Source organism: Octopus sinensis, unplaced genomic scaffold (genome assembly GCF_006345805.1).
Source record: "Octopus sinensis unplaced genomic scaffold, ASM634580v1 Contig12563, whole genome shotgun sequence".
Lineage (NCBI taxonomy): Eukaryota > Metazoa > Mollusca > Cephalopoda > Octopoda > Octopodidae > Octopus > Octopus sinensis.
The window spans coordinates 339,949-352,337 of record NW_021832611.1 but is presented as its reverse complement, the minus strand read 5'-3'; the positions used below and the strand labels follow the sequence as shown (position 1 = coordinate 352,337).

At 30.4% G+C, this 12,389-nt stretch overlaps 1 protein-coding gene across 1 annotated transcript; it reads right to left on the bottom strand.

Annotated features, from left to right (window-relative positions):
• Nucleotides 1-1,441: 1,441 nt before the first annotated feature.
• On the bottom strand, nt 1,442-2,416 carry LOC115229403 (serine/threonine-protein phosphatase 6 regulatory ankyrin repeat subunit C-like). The gene has a single exon (XM_029799762.1). It carries the CDS (start codon nt 2,414-2,416, stop codon nt 1,442-1,444), a length of 975 nt encoding a protein of 324 aa, XP_029655622.1.
• Nucleotides 2,417-12,389: the final 9,973 nt, after the last annotated feature.

The window sequence follows — 12,389 nt, the reverse complement described above, 5'->3', positions numbered from 1 at the left end:
TCAACGCCAAAAAATGGACTTGGTATTCATTTCTATTGATAAATAAGCCGAACCAAATAAAAGCAGTAGAAGACCATAAAATTGACGTACAATAAGATGAAACAAAAAAGCTAAGTATTCCGATTGCCATTGAAGTAACAATACTTGAATATCTTTTTTTAAATAAATTTTCTTTGGCTCCTTTGGAACGGGAAATTACTGAAGTCATCAACCTCAGTATATTGTAAATTGAAATAAGAACAGGCCAAATTAAAAATAAGCAAAATAGCAAATTTGAAGAATAATTGTTTGAGCCTTTAGGAAGGTTATTGATCGCGTAATAACTGTATAAACTCATATGCGTTAGATGTATCAATAGCAAAAAAATATATATCTTTTGATATGGATTCCAGTAGTTTTTGGCAACTTTATATATAGGCTGAATATTGAGAATTCTTGTCGCCACAGATAAATCGTCAAGTTTTGTAACATAATATAACAAAGACTTTGTATCCACTTTGTTTTTTGTTTTCATATTTCCATGTATTCTTTTTGTATTAGGAGAAATATTAGTTATATCATAGACTATATAATCGGTACAAGTGAATTTGTTTACACCTTCCAAGTTTAGAAACTCTCTAAGCATAGTTTCAGAACCCAGGGAAGCTGCATATATTACCGGATTCATATTTTGTACGTTAAATGTTTCATACATTAGGAATGAAAGAGAATGCTTTTTGTAGATTCTATAAATAGGTAATATTTGGTCGGGAATGGACACACATTTGTACAGACACCACCATTCTACTGCATGAGATACAATTTCTCTAAATAAATGAACACTTTCTGCACATTTTCCATTAGATGCCATTAAAATTAGTTCGTGAATGACATTATTTCCAATTAAATCTTGAACTGCCAAATTGGCACCGTTTAGTATCAGTTTCACGAGTTCCAAGCTATAATTCTTTTCCACGGCAATATGAAGTAAAGATTTTCCCATTTTGTTTTGAAGATTAAGATCAAGTTGTGTGTTGAAGTCGTTAATATTTTGTCAAATAGGATCAAATTTCCATTCATCAGTGCTACGTGCATTCTGAATTTCCTTCTTTATTCTGACGATTTATTTTTAGTAAGTTGAAAAAATTAAAAAGTTCTATCCTTCCACTTTGGGAAATCAAATGTAAAATAGTATTACCACTACTATCAGGCTCTTCAATGACCAAATACGAACTCATTTTTACTGATTGGTCGACAAGGGTTTCGAGCAATTCTTTGCTTGTTTTCTTTGATTTGAATGCACAATGAAGAGCTGTTTCGCCGTTTTTATTTTTAATTGATAAAGTTGACTTTTTTAGAAGAATAGATGCTGCTTCATTCGACCCAGAAATAAATGCTAGATGAAGAGGAGTATTTCCGTCAACATTTTTTAAATCGATATTTTGAGAATTGATAAACTCGGTCAATATTTTGTCCTAAAGCTTAAATAACGAGTCGAGATAAAATATGCCTGATTCGCGAAAGCAGCCGTATGAATAAAAGTATTTCCGAGAGAATCTTTTTCGTTAAATTTCAATTTAGATTCAAACAGCATTCGAAGATATTTTGTTGCTCCTTTAGAAGCAGCAAGATGAAGAGGGTACGTCGAACCTGAAAAAGTTCCACTGGATCGAGCAATTTTGTTTTCTTCAATCCAGTGTCCATAAAACTTTAACAACACCAACAGGTATTTGTCATTTTCCAATTCCATTGCATATGTCCACGCATCTTTTCCTCTTTTATTACGATGTGAGCCGTTTGCTCCCAAAGTGAGCAAATGTGCAAAAACATCAAGTTTTCTTTGCTGAACGGAGATAAGGAGAGGCGTATTACCAAAATCATCGTCATCTTCCAATGAAATATTGTAATTCACTAGGTAATCCGTCAACTCTAAATGCCCAAAATAGGCAGCGACATGAATGGGTTTCATTCCATATTTTATTTTTGTGTTTACATCAGCTCCATTCTCTATAAGAGTTTTAAGGATTTCCAAATTTCCCAAAGACGTGGCCATCGTTATTGGAGTCTCCAAGCCTAACTTTCTTCTAGTTGACACCATGGCTTTTCCATCGCAAACAAGCAACTTTACTAGATCCTCATATTGATATCTCACTGCCCAGTATAGTGGCGTTGACCCCTTGTCATTCTCAATATCAACTGATGCTTTATTTCGCAAAAGAAATCTAAAATAGTTATCAGATGTATACTGAACAACGTCTATGTGATTGTTTCTAGTTGCAAATAGAATAGGGGTGTCGTTTTTGCTGTTTACGCTGTTTATGTTCACTTTCAAATTCACGAGAAATTTCAAGAAATTTAAATTTCCGAAATAACAAGCCAAATGTATTGGTTTTAGACTCCTCGGTCGCTGACCTTCTGATTCCATGAGCATTTCCATTTCCAATATTTTTTTTACGTCGCAACTAGAAAGTCTATTTATTAATGCTTGTGCGAGCTCGACGTCACCGGAAATTGCAAGTTGATGAAATGCATTTCGCTTAGACTCAATATTATCTAACTTAAATTTATTATTTCTATACTAACTAGAAATTTAAATTTTCCCTTGAGGAGTTTGTTGCTTCCAATTTCTATAAGATATTTTGCGACTTCTCTCAATTCATATTTTAGTGCCATATGTAAAATATTTTCTTTTTTGTTAGATTTTATCACTTCAAGTTGTACACCGGGATTATCTTTCATAAACTAAACTATATAAAAATAGTTATTGCTTTTTTAATTAAATTTAACGAGTTCTGTATATCTTGATTTTGGAAATGTTCAATCAAGGTTTTGTAAATATCAATAAACTCGTCTGAAGTTAGCTCGGCCACCGTGAAGCTTTTACGAATACAGGTTATGTCTAGCTTTTCGATTTCTCGAAATAAGGCTGATTTGTTTTCAGCATTCTGTAATGTGTTAGATTAAATCACTAACCTGATTTCTTTTATTTATTTGTTTTTGTAACTCACGAATATCACCGTCAACGTTATAATCTTTTCTGTGCAAATCAAACTCCATGACTAATATTAGTACGTGTAGTTATGTTTATATCGTTATAAATATCGTATCCATGACAAATTAATAATAGTAATCTTAAATCGATCTATTCTCATTTGAGTAATAAAAAGATAAGAAAAATTCCCATCAATTTTGAAACCAGTCGAACTCGATAACAATGATAGGGAAAGATTAGGTGCCATCTGAAAAAAAACGTTTTTTCTCTGGAATCATCTTTTTGGTGAGTCCGCGACGTACCTAACTTTCAACGAGAAAGCTCAGAAGAAAGCAAGAGTATGGGTGATTTCCTAACTGATACATCTTCTCAGGAGTCGAAAAAATTCACTTCCAATTGCATTAATAATCTCGGAGGAAAATATATTCCTAAAAAGTAAAAGAAGTGAAGTACGTAGCTCTGTCAAAGAATTTGTTTCATTTATTTTTTAAAGAATTTTTAATTTTTATTCATGAGAGAATCTTTTCGTTTTATGGTAATTATTAGGGCAATTTTTTTTTTAACCTAAAAACTTCGATTTTTTAACCTAAAAATTTTAACTTTTTAACCTAAAAATAACCAAATTTTAACCTATAAAACAAAAATTTTTAACCTAACAAATTTTAACTTAAGAATCATTTATTATACAAACATATAACATAATTCTCTATATTTTCAATATTAAAATTTCTGTTATCCCTCATAAAGTTTTTAATTTGAGAGAAGCATCGTTCTATGGAAGAGGATGAAGGCTGACACTTTAAAAGCATACAATATTCTTCAGGAGAAATTGATGAATTTGTCATTCTTATAATTTGACATAAATCATTTTTTTGTAATCGTTCATTCAAATATTTTTCAATTATATCTGATTCGTCGTCAAATTTTAAATTCTTTAGCTCATTGTAAGCTAACTCTATTGAGGAGTGAGAACTTTCAAATTTGCACAATAATTCTGCTATTATTAAACTAGTTTTACCTGGAATTGTCAAATAATTTCTAACAATAGAACTTAAGCTTTTTACTAGAGATTCATCTCTTAGGCTATTTTTTGCAGCCTGAACAATGATTCCATCATCAGGAATTGTTTTGAAAATGTTTATCACATGTATTAAATTTTTTGCATAATAAAATGCAGCAGTTAGCCAAGTACCCCATCTAGTTAAAACTACATGAGGTGGAATTCCAATTTCATTAAATAGTCGTTTTCTCTTGTTATTTTTTGTTATTGCCGCTTGAATTGATGCAATAAGAGAATCAATTTCAGGATAAATAGTCCTGATTTTCATTGAACAATTATGCATCAGATGAGCAACACAAGTTACGTAAAATAACCTTGGATATAAAAGCTTAAGAACTTTTCCAGCTATAATTATATGTTAAATTAAAACCTGCTAGCATATATTTAGCGGAATCTGTTATTAGGAGAAGGAAATTTTGTCTTTCAATTAAAACGCATTTAATCGTATCGTCAACAATTTGAATAATTGTTTCTTTGGTAGAAGTTTTATCAATTTTTACGAAAGAAATCAAATAAGTTTTATCGGGATTTTTAGTATCCCCATTAAAACTGCAACAAATTTTTGACTACGAATAGTGACCTCGTCACTTATGGCGAATACAAGTTGATTTCTAAAAAATTATATATTCATAAACCTAAACTTTTCTTGAAATAATACAATATATTCAGTTTTCAATTGTTTAACGCACATTCTTGCTTTGTATTGGGAAGGAAGAGGCAAAGAAGTATTCTTGAATAAATTCTTTAGAGGAGGCATAGTCAATTTATGCAAGGGTATATCGCATTGAATAAATGCTTTAGTGACTTGCATTGACCAGTCATCATTGGGTAACTCGTCCAAACAAGGCTGATAGAAATTATTCTCTAAAAATTATATTAATTTGTAAAAACTTAATAAATTTGAGTGCTTCTTCGATTCTCGGTGAGAATTCACAAAATGCTTTTTCTCACACCTGACTGTGCATAAGCAAAGTTGACATTGCAACTCGCCATTCTCTCGTAATAAAAACTCCAGCGGATATTCAATAACAATTTTTTTTGCCTTAAAATACATTGTTTTTGCAGTTCTTGGCATACTAAACACCCACGCGCTATTTTAAATAAAGTTAAAATTTTTAACTTTATAAAAAAATTTTTTTTAACTTTTTTAACTTTATTTTTTTCTTTAATAAGTAACTATTTCATTTAAAAAATACTTTATTTTTACTTTTAAGCCAAAATACACATTTTCATATTTTTAACTTTTTTAACTTAAATTGCCCTAGTAATTATCGATCTTATCGTCGTTAGACTTTAGTTTCGATAGATTTAGCCAATAATACGACGCTTTTTACTAACAGAGAATCTTATGCACTTGCTTATGTTACGTCTAATGTGATAAAAATGAGTTTATTGAATAAATTGTTTAATCAAAAAATTAAAATGTGGTAAGCAAAAAATATTTGTCGAGACTTCTTAGAATAAAATTAATTTTTGCAAAAATTGTGGCGACAGATTTTACAATATATAGTTTATTCCCAACATTAAAATGTTAAAAAATACAGATGATAAAATTAACTATTAATCAAGTGGGACTTTTTCGAAACTTTAAAATATTCAGTATATATTTTATTTCTTACTTAAACGGATCCAATACCTGGGAACTTATTTTACTTGCACTTAAGAAACTGGATTGAAATCATCACAAAATATATTGTATCTTTATATCATACAATTCTTACAAAATTTATAGAAGCCAACAAAAACAAAAAAATTCTGAACACCTTCTTTACTAGATACAAGTCACAAAAAAACGACGTGTGAAAATGTGTGAAATAGTAATTTATTCGTAAGCGTTTTCATTATTTCCTTCCCATTTGATTAAATTAAAAAAATGAAGTTTAATAATAAAAAGTAATGAATAAAATTAAATCATATTCTCAACTAATTCGTTGATGGCTTCTCCCTGATCACCAAATGGAAAACTCTTCCGAAAATGGTCTGGATTTCTAAGGAGATTATCACGCGGTAAAATCAGTCCAAATGGAGCCAAAAAAGTAATTACTGCTTTAAAATTAGGTCCAACCGAGTAAATCTCGTGAACGAGATCCTCCATGCACAATATATCAAACTTACCTAAACATTAAAATTCGAATGAACCCAAAGACTCCTCAATCATTGCATTCGAAGTTAAGGAACAATTCTGTCGTCAACCATTGCAGCACCACGTTTATATAGAAGATTACGGACAGTCGTCAGGGAAGGACTCCCCCACACAATGTGAGACTGAGCAAATTTAAGTATGAGCATTGTTGGTCGATTGAGACTTAAAAACATTCCATCGTTGACATTCTCCAAACGCAGTAACTGTAATATTTTTTTCGTTTTTAAGGGGCATTTTTTAAAACTTTATATAATCATAAATATAATACTTTTTTATTCGAGCTACAAAAACAAGACCTTTCTCATCCTTTACTAAGGTTTTAGATTCTTTTTTAGCGTTTCGGAAAAAAGCTCTTTTACTATCTTCCATTGATTTGTAACTCACAAAGAAATTTTTGGCCCTTCTTAGAGTTGCTTTGTTATTTTCTTTTAATTTCTAATTTATTTATTATTTTTTAATAAGAAACTAGTCTTCTCTCTGCTTTTAGAAATTTTTCTTGTTTGCGATTTTTTTCATAAGCTTTACGTTTTTTAATATAGTTTCTGGAATTGGCTTTTCCTTTTCATTTCTATAAAATAAGCATATGTTACAAAATACTTAACAACATCGCTCATTCTAGAACGTGTTTAAATAATTTATTTTACAATTATAATTTTTATTATTTAAAAAAATTCTTAACTTTCTTATTGATAAATAATAAATTATGTATAATTTAAAATAAATGACAGAAATTATTTACAGGTAGAAAATTACTCTTTCAAAGATCTTGTGATTTGTTCATAACAATAAATCCGTGTAGTTTTTACATAAAGTAGAATAAACATTAAAGTACAAACATAATCACACTTCTCGATAATCTAAATTCTGTATTTAAAGCTATTCCATTAATCGTTCCTGAAACTTAAAAACAATCATGTACTCCATAATAAAAATGACTTGTACTTTATAATATCATTTACCACGCTTTTCATTCTTTTTTATCAAAAAACACAAAATTAACTTTTCGTCTGCAGATTAGGGAATTTGATTTTGTTTAAAGTTCATTCCAAATGGATGATGTTTCTGCAAATATATGTTCCTTTTACAAAAATTTTCTTTATTTGATTTTTTCTTTAATAATAGCCCAAACCTTCTCCACGAAGTTTAAATCTGGGCTTTGTGCAGGCCATGGGCAATTCGATATTATTTACTTGAAACAGCGCTTTGCTATTTACAAAATATGTTTCGGATCATTGTCTTGTTGGTAAATAGAATCTTTAGGTTCTATTTTGTTCAGAAATGAGATAAGATTATTCGTTAGTATGTTAACATACAAAGCTCAATCAATTTTCTCTTTTATCCAAACCAAATTACTGAATCCATTTATGCTTATGGAACACCATACCATAATAGTTCCTTTACCAAAATTTACTGTTTTTGTCACATTATTTGTTAAAAATTTTTCCTTGCAATTTCTCAATTCAAAATTTTTTCCATAACTATTGTACATGTTAAATTTATTTTCATCGCTGAAAATAACTCTTTCCCAAAAATATTTTGGGTGCATAACGAATTTAAAAAATAAAACTTTTTCTTTGATATATTTAAGTAAATTAAATTTGTTCAGGTTTTTTTGGTTTTGAATTTTCGATTTCATAAAAAGTGCATAAATATATGTTTCTTAAAAAAACTGAATAAATTTGAGACATATTTATAATATTGTCCCATTGTAAAATTATAAGAAAAAGCATGTTCAGTTTTTATTTTTGTTCACTGTATATAAACTTGTAAATCTTCGTCCTCAAGAATATTTTGTATTTTTAATAAATTTGGTAATTATGATAACTTGTTACGTTTAACATTTTTTAACTAAACAAAAATGCATAATGTTTAAAAAGAAAGAATCATGTAAATTGTTAAATATTAAGCAGAGAAAACGAGTAATTAATTAGCAGCAGAGAATAAGATGGAATGGCAATTCCCAAAAACGCAAGATGGCTATTGATATGCGTGAAAAAGCCATGTCCGTTCTCGATGATCGTTTCTCCTTCTGCTTGTTTCTGGAGTTCGCTTGACTATGTCGAGGGAGGCGTCCGGAGCTTCTCTTATCCTCTGCTACGTTCAAAATTAATACAATAAAGTTCAAATTTTGCTTTATATGACACAGTTGCCTCATTGCAATGAATAATGTTGATTTTTCTCCCTCTAAATAGATATTAGAGATACAAGGAAATCTTGTATTGAAATCTTCATAAAATAAATTGTTACTTTAATTTTCATTTGGTTTTATTAGTTTTCCAAAGATGGCTAGTCTATTAACATTGATCTCGTAGGGCGTATCATTATTGATCTTCATAATTGTTAAACCAAGTTGGACATTGTCTTGTTGTAAAATCCCAACGACTATGAATTCAGTAGAATCCAGATTTTCATTAAATGGTCAGTTTTGTCCCCAGAGGAAAGTCTAGAATCTATTATTTTTGCAAATAAAATATTCACAAATAAAAATAAAAATTCCCTACTTCTTTGAGACTCATATAACTTTTTACCGAAAGTAATTAAATTAATTTGTGAAATAAAATCTAGTTACGCTAAATTTAAAAATAACTCTTTTATCTCAACAAATTCATCCTGTACTTCGATACAGAGTTTTGCGACTAAATATTTAAAAAAACTAAACACCCAAATTACATCCTAACAGAAAACCGATACCAAGTCACTAGGATTCTGAAAAAAATGAAAACTATCGGGCTGCTACGTTCACAGACTAGACAAATATGCTCATGGATCTCTACGCCAAAGACCTGCAAAAAGCATCTCAGTCAAGTAAACAAATCGATGTCCATTTTATCATCTTAATAATAAAATGGTATGGTGTGTGTCTGTCTGTCTGCGGTCACCAACTTTAAAATGGCAAAGTACAAATAAATTGTCAAAATCTTATTCGATTATAATTGTCAAAATCCTTTTTTCCAAAAATGTTGAGGTTCTCCAAAAATCTTCCATTCAAAAAACTAACATATCAAGAATATCTTCAACGACGAGGTCCCTTAAACCTTCCTACCTAAAAAATTAAAAAAATATATTTTCTAGATTTTAGTTAAAATGAACAACACGAACAACACCCATGTCCTCGACTCAGATAATGAGGTCCTTTAAACCTTCCCACCAAACTCGACAGAGTGTACAATTAACAGATTTAAAAAAATCTTAAAAGTTATAACCACAATAGCACAATCATTAACACAATTGACCACCAATTGACAGCGCAATTAGAAGAATTTTCGTAAAAATATTAACTATTTATTTAAGTTTTTCGTTAAGATAGAATTTATTTTTGCTATGTCTCTTTTCCTAATCCTTTTAACTATTCAAAAATAATTTTATCAATAGATAACCGAAGGAGGAAAAACGAAGCTGAAGACAAGAAAGCTCAGCTTAAGGTAATTAATTTAAACTGTTTATGCTTAACTTCACATTATGTTGTCCGGTTCTTCTTTGCGTGTCTCTTTTTTGGCTGGTGCTTCTCTGTCGATTGTAGCTATCCTTTTAATTGATGTGTTGATTGGTGTGTTTTATTGGAATGTTTGATTATTCTGTTTGTGTATCAAAAACTCCCCTCGCTCAGCAATAACAAAATAAAAACTAAACAGGAAACAAGATACCACAAAATCTAAAAATGAAAACGCAAAAAATTAAAAAATCTTGTGCCACCTAAATTATGCAACGGAAAGAGGTTAATTATCAAAAATTTGGTGACTAACGTAATAGAAGCGACGATATTAACATGGAAGTATAGAGGTGAGTATGTTTATATCCCACAAATTTTGACTTATTTTAGTTATAGTTGTTTGATGAAACAGACCCTCCGTAGGAGCTAGGTCGCGGTGAGCGAAGCAAGCTGCCGAGCTAGTATTTTAATAAAATTCTCACAGAAAGAGAATTAAAAAGACGACCTCCAAAATTATTGGCAATTAAATGTTGCCGGTGTAATTGTGAAAATAAATGGTACGCGACATTTTAAATATGCCAAACATCCTCTTTATTTGCCAATCGTAGAAGCAGCGCCGTCAATAGCACATAAAATTATGTTTACAAAAAGAATGTTATTCTAAAAAAAGTATGTTTCAATTTCATTATACAGTGACATCTTCCCCATATCACTTGTAATTTTTCCTCGCCTAAAATGTTCTGTAGCTCCTAAAATAAAAAAAGAATAGCATTGAGATTTCTTCACGACCTCCTTCCCGTTTTATATAAAACTTAGTTTGAATACTTTTTTAAAAGGCAATTGAGAATGTAAGAATTTTACCTTGAGTTCACTTTTAACCTGAAATTGTAGTGTTATTGATATTACTATTCTAAAAAAGATCTTTATTCTTCATTTTATTTTGACTTTTGATCAATTTTTTTGCGAGCGATGTATCTTCTCAAAATTTAATTACACATGACTTATGGATAATTGAGCCTACCTGATCCAATAAATATATTTTTCGTATTCTTTCTACGAGAGGCCTTTTTTCTTTTTATTTCGAAAATGAATTTGGCTCGAATTATACTCTGGCGGACCCTTTTGTTGGTTTAAATTATTTTTATAACATCCTCAATGCTTAGTTCGGTCTAAATTCATCTGGAACATAAATACAAATAAAAACCGGATTTTTTCAAAGCAGTTTCGGAGAGAAATTTATCAGAAATTATATTTCCGCTGTCTATTTTGACTCCTCGTTCTATTACGAAATATTTTAAAATTGGCACCTCTACTTGACCGAAGACGACTTTTCTTAAAGTAACTGGTGTCAGTTTTATTCGGAATAAAATGTCTCTCATAAAATGGAATTCGGACATTTCAGTTTTATAAGATTCCCATCAATTAGAATTAATTTCCGAATCCAACCCTTGAAGCGAGATGCACAACCATGTCGCCGTTTTATTCAAAATATATTTTATGTATTACTATGAAATGTATTTTTAGTTGTTCATAATTTATCGTTAACGATTTTTAGTCGTTCTATCAAACTCTAGTTTTTTGTTTAATTAAATACAAAAATTATAACTCAAAATTATAAAAATCGTCTTATCGCGAAAAGAGAGAGACTGAGAATGCCAGTTGATTTGTCGAAAAGTCTTCTTTCTTACTACAATAGAGGTATCGGGATCTACCAGTTAGCGGAGTAGTTGTTCTAAAAGGAGAAAAATCACTAATTAATGATAACTATAGTTTATTTAAATTTTAGCATTTTAATTATAAAAATTGGATTAAAGATATTAAGAACTATACAGAGTAGATACAATTTAAAATGAATGATAACAAAGTCGTTCGATATAAAAACTGTTTAATTTATCACGACAAACAAATTCAAAAAGGAGATTTATATACACAAAATGGAATTATCATTAATCCAAAAATTTTATTTTTAAAACATAAAAAGTCTGCCGATGTAGAAATCGACTGCTTGTCTTCAATCATTTGCCCAGGGTTTATTGATATCCAAATAAATGGTAATTGTTAGTTATGATTCAAGGCGCTATTGGAATTGATTTCTCTTTTCCACACCCGGATTACTACGGCAAACTTGACCAGGTCTCCAAATTTCTATTGAGTCATGGAGTCACCTCTTTTTGTCCAACAATAGTGACATCTTCATTAGAGACCTACAAATACGTTTGCAGGTCAATATATAGCCAAGGTGATTCCGCGAATTGTTAAGAGAAATGGTGGAAGCCACGGAGCCGGAATTTTAGGTTAAAATTATTCTTCAATTCAGGAATTCATTTGGAAGGCCCTTTCATCGCCAAAAATAAGGCAGGCGCTCATCGTAAAGATTTGGTGATCGAAAAAGCTGATCTCGAGACCGTGATTAAGACGTACGGAGAAGATCTCTCCAACGTGGCAATAGTGACTGTGGCTGCCGAACTTTGTCCCGACGAAACGCTTGAATTCTTTACTCAAAAGAATGTCGTGGTTTCGATTGGTTCCCATTTTCTGTGGTGAACTCTAAGGACATTCAAGTGCATCATTGAAGGAAGCTCTTCATTTTGTTGCCAATGGAGGGTCATTGATTACTCATTTATTCAATGCGATGAACCCAGTTGAATGAATTCTGTATTTTAGTTTCATCATCGAAATCCAAGCATTTTTGGATTACTCGGAAACACACTCTTTTCTAAAAGGATATATTATGGGATTATCGCGGACGGAATCCACGTACATCCTGCTTCAATAAAAATGGCTC